Source organism: Procambarus clarkii, chromosome 10 (assembly GCF_040958095.1).
Source record: "Procambarus clarkii isolate CNS0578487 chromosome 10, FALCON_Pclarkii_2.0, whole genome shotgun sequence".
In the NCBI taxonomy this organism is placed as follows: domain Eukaryota; kingdom Metazoa; phylum Arthropoda; class Malacostraca; order Decapoda; family Cambaridae; genus Procambarus; species Procambarus clarkii.
Genome location: NC_091159.1, coordinates 45099497 through 45112767, shown reverse-complemented (window position 1 = coordinate 45112767; position 13271 = coordinate 45099497). Strand labels below are relative to the sequence as shown.

The following is a 13271-nucleotide window of genomic DNA, read 5'->3' as shown; positions in this document are numbered from 1 at the left end:
GCAATAAGATGCTTATCTTAACATACTAAGAAGGTTAGGTGAGGTCGGTGTTTTCTATGAAGCTTTTCAAGGTAAACTACAATTTTCACAATCAATTAGTATGTCACATATGCACTTATTAAATAAGCCAATATTGACAGGAAGCAAGTGCGAGAACGGGTTGAGGTATATTACTGAAATAAATTCCTCGACCCCTTTACATGTTCACGGAAGGAGACTGAAAAAAACAGCGGATGATATGATATGATCTTGCATCATCACTAGTGATAAGAGATACAGGCTGATATCCCAAAGACGATAGCGCTCTGGGCCTGATAAGGCTGGATTAGATATGGGTGTGTGTGTCTGATTTCGACTGACTGCAGCAATCTAGTTTGCTGACTGGCTGTAGTTGAGCTGTAATTGTGGTCTAACTTACTAACTAGCGAGCCCAGTGACTGTGGTGTTCTAACAGACTGTTGCAGTGACTGTGGTGTTCTAACAGACTGTTGTGGTGCACTGACAAGCTGGTAGGCTTGGCAGGCTGTTGGATAAGTTTTTTTTTAATACTTTTTAAAGGCTTGATTTGAGTCTTTTTCCTAAACGGTGAGTTTCTCTATCAAATGTGTTCTGTTAAATGTGTTCTACTTGATCATCTTGTTAGTCGAGCTTTTCTTTAACTGTTTTATCTTTAAGTTTAATGAAATATACTTTGGATGTCTTATGGTTGGACTCTATTTTTGGGTTCATGTTAAATGGTTCTTTTTTTGTTCGTTATTGTTATTTATTATGTGTTAATAATTCATACAATACGTGTTATTAAAAGTATTACAAAAATGTTTTCCCTCGACGCCAAAGTTGAGGAAAATACTAACGCCAAAATTTGTTATTTAACACAAAGTTACGTTATTTAACGTAACGTAACGCGTTCGGCAAATGTTAAAAGTAGGATTATGGCAAAAACAACGCGTTAATATATATTTTAAACGCAGTTAAGTGTTGGGATTAGTGCTTCATGTTAATTGCTTGGTTGTAATTAGTCCTCTGTGTTAAATTGGGAATTATAACTCTATTAGAGCTGGATAAGTTATTAGGCTTAGGACCAGGTAACTGAATCCGGGTTTTTGATCGTTCAGTTCCATAAAAATTTCCAAACATATTTTGCCGCAACAAAAAAATTTTTACACGTCAATTAAAATTAATTTTCATATTTTGTAACATTATACATTACGCGGAAAATTAAATAAACTGACGGATCACATGACAGCATAATTTGTATCTAACTGTATCCATAGACAATTCCTTTATTATGCACCCCATACCCATCCCGTGGGCGGTGGAGAGAAGGGTTACAGAGGCAAAGTAAACAGAGGAACAAAAAATCTTTTTTTTGTACCTCTGTTCACAGTAGTTTAACGACTCCGTTTACAGGGTGTTTATAGGTTTCAGTATTCAGACGTAGTTCGGGAGACTACTGAACCCCTCGGATCTGCTGACTTGTGGCGCTGAATCAGCAAACGTTGCATACTGTCTGCTGAACTTATGTGGTGACCGCTACTAGCAAATGGCCCACCGACCCACCGCATAAATAGTGGGTCGAAAAGTCCTAAACCCCACCCCCCCCCCCAACCCACCAACACACACATATCAACAGCACATTGTTTACACTAGAACTGCCAAGGAAGATATCTTGCTTCCGTTGGGACGATAGCCACCCACCAAGATTGGTTATCTACATGATCGTAATTGCTGACCCTTGTTCGAGCCTTAAACTGTTAAGCTTGACGCCAGCAGTATTTACTATGCCCATTATATATCCCGTAACACGTAGATGCTATCACGTAGCACATGCCTACACCATAACCAATGGAAGGGAAATCCATTATAATGTAACATTAAAAAACAAAAAAAATAATGTTTTCCTATCTCATATTCACCAATTTCTTATCTATTTTTCATACCCTTCCTGTTCTTCAATTCACTCTCTTCTCTTCCTCTACTCCCTTGTCCTCCTCTCCTTCTCCTTCTCCCTCCCTCTCACGCTAATCCACTCACCTGGTGTTTGCCCAGCGGGTTACAGAGTGTGCCACTGACAGTGGACGTTAAATTCCATCATGTCTCGCCACTGGGCGTCACCCTGTAGGGAGAGATGGTGAGGGAGGGAGAGGGAGAGATGGTGAGGGAGGGAAGGATGGTGAGGGAGAGAGAGAGAGAGAGAGGGAGAGAGATGGTGAGGGAGGGAAGGATGGTGAGGGAGAGAGAGAGAGAGAGAGGGAGAGAGATGGTGAGGGAGGGAAGGATGGTGAGGGAGAGAGAGAGAGAGAGAGGGAGAGAGATGGTGAGGGAGGGAAGGATGGTGAGGGAGAGAGAGAGAGAGAGGGAGAGAGATGGTGAGGGAGGGAAGGATGGTGAGGGAGAGAGAGAGAGAGAGGGAGAGAGATGGTGAGAGATTGGAGGAAGGTGAGTGAGGGTGCTTGCATTCCTTGTATAGCAGGAATGCAAGCAAGTAGGTGGGAAAACATATGCAGGAAAAAATATATACAGGTACATATCCAGAAAATAATGCCAGGCACACAGGATGTTAGTAGACAGATAGACAGACAGACAGACATCCTGCAAGCACATCAACCCGTCCTCTCCAGCCGTCACCAAAATGATATACTATTTTGCCCGAACCTAACCAAGCCTAAGACCCGCGAATGGAAAACGTGACAGACCTTCAATTTAGTGATCCGCAGCGTTTTATATAGTACATCATATTTTGACGTTGGGGAGATTTACAGCAGGCAGGCAGGCAAGACAGCAAGAAGACTAGATATGAACACAGGTAAAGAAGTAATGAATAACACGATTAAGGCAGTGTCTGGGATGCTCCCGGACGCAGGTTCGAGTCCTCGTCACGGCCCTTGTGGATTTGTTCAAGTCATGGATACAACCTTGGTTTAGAAAAGCATTAGGAGGAAGGGAGAGGGAAAGAAGGAAGGCAGGGAAGAATGAAGGAAGGAATGAAGGAAGAAAGCAGAAGGGAAGGAAGTCAGGTAAGGATCACATAGTCTGCTCCTCTTACCTATTATAATCGCTAGCGGCTAGTGGGCTTCAGAGCCTACTTTGTCCTCACTGTTCCTGACATAACAGTGAGGGCAACAGTGCCAACAGTGCCTCTATGGCACCAGAGGCTAGAATATATATATATAGATGCATGTATAGTGCAGCTATACGCTGTATAGTGCAGTGTAGATATTCTGCAGGAACGGTGAATGAACAGTGCCTGCAAAGAGCTGCAAGTTCATAAATGCTGCATGTATAGTGCAGCAGCACTGTAGATGCAGTACATATAGTGTACAGGTACAGTGCAGGTGTTGTGCAGGTACCCGTAGAGTGCATACATAACCCAGACATCTTACACGTATTGGGTCGAAGCCAAATAATAATTGTAAGGCTCAAGACAGAGGTCCTTTTGAGCACACAGTAGATCCAAGAACAATGTCTATATAGAAGAGGTAGGTCCGAGCACTTTTGAACAGCTAAACGTATACGCAGACACACACACACACACACACACACACAAACAAACAAACACACACACACACACACAGTAAGAGTGGTTGACAAATGGAATGCATTAGGAAGCAATGTGGTGGAGGCTGACTCCAAACACAGTTTCAAGTGTAGATATGATAGAGGCCAATAGGCTCAGGAACCTGTACACCTGTTGATTGACGGTTGAGAGGCGGGACCAAAGAGCCAGAGCTCAACCCCCGCAAGCACAACTAGGTGAGTACAACTAGGTGAGTACAACTAGGTGAGTACACACACACACACGCACACGCACACGCACACTTTCTTTGCTGGTAAGAAAAGGCTGGGGTTTTGAGGAGATGGTAATTCAGGGTCTGTAAAGGTTTCAGTGACTATATAACAGGTACCATAGCAACTGGAGGACAAAAAATTATAGTCGTAGTCATATATAACTCACCACCAAATGACAGAAGACCCAGACAGGAATTTGATAGAAACAACATGGCCACCATTAACATAATAGAGAGAGCAGCTTCTGTCGCTAGCAGGAATGGATCTGAACTACTAATCATGAGAGACTTCAACCACGGGAAGATTGATTGGGAGAACAGAGACCCACATGGAGGACCAGACACATGGAGAGTTAAGCTGCTAGACGTGCCAACAAGAAATTTTCTAAGCCAACACATGAAGGGACCGACAAGAATGAGAGGGGAAGATGAACCAGCTATCCTTGATCTGATATTTACCCTAAATGAGTGGGATATAAGGGAAGTCAAGATGGAAGCACCCTTGGGAATGAGTGACCACAGCGTATTGATCTTTGAGTACCTGGTAGAGCTAGGATTTATCTTCCCCCGAAAAGAACTAGGAAACAAAGGGCTGGCATACCGAAAGGGAAATTATGAGGAGATGAGAAGTTTCCTAAGGGATATACTGTAAAGGCTGATTCCCCCCTTCCCTCCTCTCCCCCCTCCCCTCTTCGCCCATTTGTCTAAGGTAAAGAGGCCACTAGGATTGGGTTGGTCCGGCCCGCTGTGCCTACATCCCCCACTCAATTTCCCTCTCCATTCCCCCACTCATTTCCCTCTGTTCCCCCTCTCCCCGGTTCCTCCCCATACCATCTTAGAGGAGACAGGTTTGAGCATAGTTTATCAGTCTTTGTAAACATCGCTCGCTGGGAGCCAGGTCTGGTGCCGCCCTTCAGCTACAGAGAGGCCTTTGTCTTAGCCAGCAGCTGGTGCAGCTGACCCGACTCTTCGAGAATGTTATGTACCTTTCAGGCAGATCATGGAAGGTCATTGGCAGTAAATAAAGGCCAAATCCTTATTGGCCAGTGAGGGCCAGACCTCAGGCCTAGGGTTAAATGGTTGGCTGTAAGCCACAAAAATGGGCGGAGCCCCGGTGCTGTATTAATTGTGAGAGGAGTAATCCTTTCCACTAGTAAGCTGGTGAAACAAAATTTCAGAAGTGTGTTCTGGGAGTGCTGTGGGGGTGGGAACTCGGTCCAGCATCAAGAGGCTGAGGACAGTCATCAACATCTTGGCCAGAGTGCGGGTTTAAGGTATTGTACACCTGAGTATTCATGTCCTCTCTAGATGTCCATTTGCCTCTTAGGGAAAATAGAGTAGGATATATGTTCATTTGATTTCCATATACGTGTTTAAATTAAATAAAGTTATTAATTGATTTTGTTGTTTAGTTATCTCTGTTTTCCCCTTGGCTTAATGCTGTGTTCTTATATTTGTGGTATACATGCGCTGCTGGAGACCCCTGTGTTCTCCTCTATTACATGGATAATATACTTGTCATTGGTTCCTCAACTAGTAAAGTAAAAATTGTATAAATTAATTCCCAAGATTTATTACCAAAGTTCCTGATGCCCTGGAGTTCATGATTATTGATTCCTTTCCTTCCTGGGGGATCGGTAACACATTCAAATGTTTTTTTTTTTTCTTCAGGGATATTCCTGCGCGGGCCCTAAGCCTCTGGCTGGCCCACTAAGTGTTGCTTGTTTCTGTTTTACTTGGGCGGAGTATGAGTATTTATGACTCGTATGGTCGCTTCAGTAAGACTTTGCCATATGTGTTTAACAACTTCTTCTGCTCTGTTGAATCTAAGTTGAAGTCTTATTCAAATGATTAGGGAGGTGGTTGCAGTTTTTAATGAGTTTTTAATTATTAGTTTTAAATTAATAATCCCTATTCTTATTGTTTCCTGCTCATTTAATATTTCAGCTTATATTCGCGGCAACTCAGTGAGGGGGTCATACTGAGGTGTAGCAATGTTAAGCTGGGGATTTGAGTGGTGAGTAAGGGAAGAAAAGATAGGGTTATTACAATATCATGGGACACAGACTTCAGGGCTAAGTCTGTACAAGATATGATGAACTATGTCACTCAAAAGTGTCACGAGGCAGTAAACAGGTTCATCCCGACCCAAAAAGAAAAATCCGAGAAGCAAAAGAAGAATCCATGGTTTAATAGGGCATGTATGGAGGCAAAGGTACTGAACAAAAGGGCGTGGAGGAACTTCCGGAATAATAGAACACCAGAAAGCAGAGAGTAAATTATGAAAATGATATAGCAAACAAAGCCAAGACCGAACCAAAGCTACTCCACAGTCACATCAGAAGGAAAACAACAGTGAAAGAACAGGTAATGAAACTTAGAACAGGCGAGGACAGGTATACAGAGAATGACAAAGAGGTGTGTGAAGAACTCAACAAGAGGTTCCAGGAGGTCTTCACAATAGAACAGGGTGAGATCACTGCGCTAGGAGAGGGGACAGTAAACCAGGCGGCCTTGGAAGGGTTCGAAATTACGAGAGATGAGGTCAAGAGACACCTGTTGGATCTAGATGTGGGAAAGGCTGTTGGTCCAGATTTGATCTCTCCATGGGTACTGAAAGAGTGTGCAGAGGCACTTTGCTTGCCACTCTCCATAGTGTATAGTAGGTCACTGGAGACGGGAGACCTACTAGAAATATGGAAGACGGCTAATGTGATCCCAATATACAAAAAGGGTCGACAGACAAGAGGCACTGAACTACAGGCCAGTGTCCTTAACATATATACCATGCAAGGTGATGGAGAAGATCGTGAGAAAAAAACTAGTAACATATCTGGAGAGAAGGGACTTCGTGACAAATTGCCAACATGGGTTCAGGGGAGAGTAAATCTTGCCTTACAGGCTTAATTAGAGTTCTACGACCAGGTGACAAAGATTAAGCAAGAAAGAGAAGGCTGGGCGGACTTCATTTTCTTGGACTGTCGGAAAGCCTTTGACACAGTACCGCATAAGAGGCTAGTACATAAGCTGGAGAGACAGGCAGGAGTAACTGGTAAGGTGCTCCAGTGGATAAGGGAGTACCTAAGCAACAGGAAGCAGAGAGTTACAGTGAGGGGTGAGACTTCAGATTGGCGTGAAGTCACCAGTGGAGTCCCACAGGGCTCTGTACTCGGTCCTATCCTGTTTCTGATATACGTAAATGATCTCGCAGAGGGTATAGACTCATTCCTCTCAATGTTTGCTAACGATGCCAAAATTATGAGGAGAATTAAGACAGAGGAGGACTGCTTGAGGCTTCAAGAAGATCTAGACAAACTGAAGGAATGGTCGAACAAGTGGTTGTTAGAGTTTAACCCAAGCAAATGTAATGTAATGAAGATAGGTGTAGGGAGCAGGAGACCAGATACAAGGTATCATTTGGGAGATAAAATTTTTCAAAGAGTCAGAGAGAGAGAAAGACTTGGTTGTTGATATCACGCCAGACCTGTCCCCTAAAGCCCATATCAAGAAGATAGCATCAGCGGCATATGCCAGGCTGGCCAACATAAGAACGGCATTTAGAAACTTGTGTAAGGAATCATTCAAAACATTGTATACCACATATGTCAGACCAATCCTGAAGTATGCAGTTCCAGCATGGAGTCCATATCTAGTCAAGCATAAGACTGAACTGGAGAAGGTTCAAAGGTTTGCCACCAGACTAGTACCCGAGTTGAGAGGTATGAGCTACGAGGAGAGACTACGGGAGTTAAACTTCACGTCGCTGGAAGACAGAAGAGTTAGGGAGACATGATCACCACATACAAGATTCTCAAAGGAATTGATAGGGTAGATAAGGACATGGTATTTAACACAAAGGGCACACGCACAAGGAGACACAGGTGGAAATTGAGTGCTCAAATGTGCCTCAGAGATATTAGGAAAGAACTTTTTTAGTGTCAGAGTGGTTGACAAATGGAATGCATTAGGGGGTGATGTGGTGGAGGCTGACTCCATACACAGTTTCAAGTGTAGATATGACAGAGCCCGATAGGCTCAGGAATCTGTACACCTGTTGATTGACGGTTGAGAGGCGGGACCAAAGAGCCAGAGCTCAACCCCCGCAAACACAACTAGGTGAGTACAACTAGGTGAGTACACACACACACACACACACACACACACACACACACACACACACACACACACACACACACACACACACACACACACACACACACATACAAACTCCGAAACAGCTGACTACTGTCAGAAACAGCTGTGGTGCAGCAGATATCGTATCCCCCACTTCGCACTCCTCGCGACCCGATATCGACCCAGGTTCGAACCCCCGGAATGGAAAGCTACAGCAGGAAAAAGACGAAAAGGACGACCCATCTTTAATTTTTCAGCCCTGTTCACCCAGATGTGAGACTTGGTGGTAAATCGATTAGTAGATCGTGTTCCATTGAAAAAAACATCGAACCTGCTAATGGGAGTGTAACGTTTAGCTGATCTAACATTCAACACAGTACAATCTATTGCAAAGTAACACAAAATTCAATTCAATTCGCTCATTTGCAGGTCTAGCGAGTCAGATATAGCGAGAGTCAGATATAGCGAGAGTCGGATATAGCGAGAGTCAGATATAGCGAGAGTCAGATATAGCGAGAGTCAGATATAGCGAGAGTCAGATATAGCGAGAGTCAGATATAGCGAGAGGCAGATATAGCGAGAGTCAGGTCTATCGAGAGTCAGGTCTATCGAGAGTCAGGTCTATCGAGAGTCAGGTCTATCGAGAGTCAGATATAGCGAGAGGCAGATATAGCGAGAGGCAGATATAGCGAGAGGCAGATATAGCGAGAGTCAGATATAGCGAGAGTCAGATATAGCGAGAGTCAGGTCTATCGAGAGTCAGATATAGCGAGAGTCGGATATAGCGAGAGTCGGATATAGCGAGAGTCAGATATAGCGAGAGTCAGATATAGCGAGAGGCAGATATAGCGAGAGGCAGATATAGCGAGAGGCAGATATAGCGAGAGGCAGATATAGCGAGAGTCAGATATAGCGAGAGTCAGGTCTATTGAGAGTCAGATATAGCGAGAGTCAGATATAGCGAGAGTCAGATATAGCGAGAGGCAGATATAGCGAGAGGCAGATATAGCGAGAGTCAGGTCAATCGAGAGTCAGATATAGCGAGTCAGGTCTATTGAGAGTCAGATATAGCGAGAGTCAGATATAGCGAGAGTCAGATATAGCGAGAGGCAGATATAGCGAGAGGCAGATATAGCGAGAGTCAGGTCAATCGAGTCAGATATAGCGAGAGTCAGATATAGCGAGAGTCAGATGTAGCAAGAGTCAGGTCTATCGAGAGCCAGATATAGCGAGAGTCAGGTCTATCGAGAGTCAGATATAGCGAGAGTCAGATATAGCGAGAGTCAGATATAGCGAGAGTCAGATATAGCGAGAGTCAGATATAGCGAGAGTCAGATATAGCGAGAGTCAGATATAGCGAGAGGCACGTATAACCAGAACTAAGTACCCTAATCGTAACAGATTATACAAATCGTTACAATTCTTGGTATACAGAGAAGGTGAACCAGCGGAGCAAGAGTGTGTGTGTGTGTGGGGGGGCAGCACATGGTAACAGTGCCATAGTGTGTTGACCCAGCGGCAGGCAGGGAGGCAGGGAGGCAGGGAGGGAGGCATGGAAGAGGGGGGAGGGAGATCAAAATGGTGTTTGCCCAACCACCTCCATCCACTATCGCATTTATCTGAATTCCCTTACTTTCCGTTATTTTTTTACTATTTATATATATATATATATATATATATATATATATATATATATATATATATATATATATATATATATATATATATAATATATATAATGGCTGAAGAACCATTAACCTCCCACTATACAGTTGCCGACTGACCAACCAGGAAAGAATATATTAGTCCTGAACATGGTCCAGGACTATGTTCAGTGGATATACACTGAAGTATACACTGAAGTATACTGTCAGTGGATATACACCGGGATGTTATTTCAGGAAGAACCTTCAATAGTTGCTTCACAAGTTATTAAAGTCACTCATGTGCAGATTTATACGTTTTACTTGTGTTTCAAACAAATCATACCAAACCTGCTCACCTGTCATGTGTGTACCAAACCTGCTCACCTGTCATGTGTGTACCAAACCTGCTCACCTGTCATGTGTGTACCAAACCTGCTCACCTGTCATGTGTGTAGTGACCAGGTGTTTACCCGTCGTGAGAGCCATATGTCGCCAAAACACATAATTCCATTACAAATGACGAGAATCGAATTCGAAGGCCATCTCAACATTATATAATGAAAATTATGCACAATCAAATCCATTTACATATCAACAGATTCCGAGCTGAGCCCCTTGGTGGTGGTGCTTCGCTAGGTGCTGCAGGGTCCTGGCCAACGAGGGCCTCGGGAGGCACCATGGCGGGGTTCTTGAGGAAGATCAAAGGTGAAGCCATCATCAACGATGTGGACGTAGAGGAGGAGGTAGAGACTGTAGAGGACGCAGCAGCAGCAGCAGCAGCAGCAGCAGCAGCCCCACGGGATGTGAACGAGTTCTCGTTTGAGGATAGACAACATAAGGCAGCGGAACTCAAGTATAAGAGAAGTGAGTTACGAGTGCTTATGTGGGAGTTTTGTTGGGTGAGTGTGGGTCTGTGTGTGTGTGTGTTGGTGGGTGAGTGTGGGTCTGTGTGTGTTGTTGTTGGGTGAGTGTGGGTCTGTGTGTGTGTGTGTTGGTGGGTGAGTGTGGGTCTGTGTGTGTGTGTGTTGGTGGGTGAGTGTGGGTCTGTGTGTGTGTGTTGGTGGGTGAGTGTAGGTCTGTGTGTGTTGTTGTTGGGTGAGTGTGGGTCTGTGTGTGTGTGTGTTGGTGGGTGAGTGTGGGTCTGTGTGTGTGTGTGTTGGTGGGTGAGTGTGGGTCTGTGTGTGTGTGTGTGTTGGTGGGTGAGTGTGAGTCTGTGTGTGTGTGTGTTTACTAGTTGTGTTTACTAGTTGTGTTTTTGCGGGGGTTGAGCTTTGCTCTTTCGGCCCGCCTCTCAACTGTCAATCAACTGTTTTACTAACTACTTTTTTTTTTTGTTTTTTGTTTTTTTCACACACCACACACACACACACACCCCAAGAAGCAGCCCGTGACAGCTGACTAACTCCCAGGTACCTATTTACTGCTAGGTAACAGGGGCACTTAGGGTGAAAGAAACTTTGCCCATTTGTTTCTGCCTCGTGCGGGAATCGAACCCGCGCCACAGAATTACGAGTCCTGCGCGCTATCCACCAGGCTACGAGGCCCCACAGAGGCCTGTTGGTGGGTGAGTGTGGGTCTGTGTGTGTGCTGGTGGGTGAGTGTGAGTGTGTGTGTGTGTGTTGGTGGGTGAGTGTGAGTCTGTGTGTGTGTGTGTTGGTGGGTGAGTGTGGGTCTGTGTGTGTGCTGGTGGGTGAGTGTGAGTCTGTGTGTGTGTGTGTTGGTGGGTGAGTGTGGGTCAGTGTGTGTGTTGGTGGGTGAGTGTGGGTCTGTGTGGGTTTTGGTGGGTGAGTGTGGGTCTGTGTGTGTGTGTGTTTGGTGGGTGAGTGTGAGTCTGTGTGTGTGTGTGTTTGGTGGGTGAGTGTGGGTCTGTGTGGGTTTTGGTGGGTGAGTGTGGGTCTGTGTATGTGTGTGTTTGGTGGGTGAGTGTGAGTCTGTGTGTGTGCGTTTGTTGGGTGAGTGTGGGTCTGTGTGTGTTTGTTGGGTGAGTGTGGGTCTGTGTGGGTTTTGGTGGGTGAGTGTGGGTCTGTGTATGTGTGTGTTTGGTGGGTGAGTGTGAGTCTGTGTGTGTGTGTGTTGGTGGGTGAGTGTGAGTCTGTGTGTGTGTGTTTGTTGGGTGAGTGTGAGTCTGTGTGTGTGTGTTTGTTGGGTGAGTGTGAGTCTGTGTGTGTGTGTTTGTTGGGTGAGTGTGAGTCTGTGTGTGTGTGTTTGTTGGGTGAGTGTGGGTCTGTGTGTGTGTTGTTGGGTGAGTGTGGGTCTGTCTGTGTTTATTTACTATTTGTGCCTGAAGAATCGAGTTGTTAGCTCCTGGACCCCGCCTTTCTAACCGTCAGATGTCTATACTATACTGACTCACGAGCTATTTTCCTCTATCATACCTACTACATATATTTTCTTCTATCATATGTACTATACATATCTAGTTCTCTAACATCCATCCGTCATGGGGCCGGGTGAGTTAATACATCCATCATATGACCACAAGGCCTAATACTGATTTTGCCAAGATTTGTGCAATTTGAAATGGAAAGAATATGAAAATGTGATAAATGAAGAGCAGTTTTCTAATAGAGCTGCCCTGACATACCCGTCACTGCTGGAGAGAATGTGAAGAGTCGGTGAGGGTTGACACCACACTCTTCACCACACAGAAGTTGAAGGGACGTCGTCGTCCCTTCAACTTCTAGTGTGTGGTCTGGTCAACACCGCACTCTCCCTCTCTCCCGCACACAATAAGAGAGAGAGAGAATGTCTGCCTGTCGGTTCGAGGATGGATTTCAGAAACTTTTGGGGAAGGGCTTTGAATCCTGGTTTACTTTGCAGGATTAGTGGTTATTTAGTCAAGGGGGGGGGGGTAATAGGGAGGTTGGTTGGGGGTCAGGTCAAAGTCCACCTGAATAGGGAGAGGTTGTTAAAACCGGAACGTCTCTGGCCATAGATGAATAGCGTTAACATTTTTGTTTTTAAAGTGAGGGGGGCGGGGTGTAAACTGGCTAAAACTCACTAAAACAGACGTGGCTTTATATTTACAAGGGAGCCGGTCGGCCGAGCGGACAGCACGCTGGACTTGTAATCCTGTGGACGCAGGTTCGATTCCAGGCGCCGGCGAGAAACAATGGGGCAGAGTTTCTTTCACTCTATGCCCCTGTTACCTAGCAGTAAAATAGGTACCTGGGTGTTAGTCAGCTGTCACGGGCTGCTTCCTGGGGGTGGAGGCCTTGTCGAGGACCGGACCGCTGGGACACTAAAAGCCTCGAAATCATCTCAAGATAACCTCAAGATACAATGATAACCAATATGTATACATTTTCTACGGTCCTCCACGGACAGTTGTTAGCTCTGGGTTAGTTAATCATTGGTTACCTAATCATGGACATGGTTAGAGAGGTAGATATCATATATCATATATCATGGTTAGATATATGATATCTAACCTTTATGAGGTTAGATATCATATAGCTCAGTAATGTATTGAACAACTTGTAATAGAGGACCGCCTTTAACCTCATTTAATCTAGTTAAATGCTGGTCGTTAGTAGTCTATACTTATGAAACCAGAGCTCCTCCGTAGACCTGAAGAATCGAGTTGTTAGCTCCTGGTCCCCGCCTTTCTAATCGTCGGATGTCTATACTGTATGACAGTATAATTCTCATGATCATAGGCGGTTGATCGTCCCAGATACTACATATACGAGTACAATGTACC

General features: G+C 44.9%; 1 protein-coding gene across 2 annotated transcripts in view; it reads left to right on the top strand.

The window, feature by feature from the left end:
* Positions 1-357: 357 nt before the first annotated feature.
* The window catches only part of LOC123747632 (lysosomal alpha-glucosidase), a gene marked incomplete at its 3' end in the record, with an annotated part of 38648 nt that continues 25734 nt past the window's right edge, over positions 358-13271 (top strand). Inside the window, 3 exon segments of one of the 2 annotated variants that reach the window (XM_069321967.1) lie at positions 358-585; positions 4967-5062; positions 10167-10432. In XM_069321967.1, coding sequence (XP_069178068.1) covers positions 10246-10432 — 187 coding nt within the window. In that variant the 5' untranslated portion in view covers positions 358-585; positions 4967-5062; positions 10167-10245. 2 annotated transcript variants of the gene reach the window in all.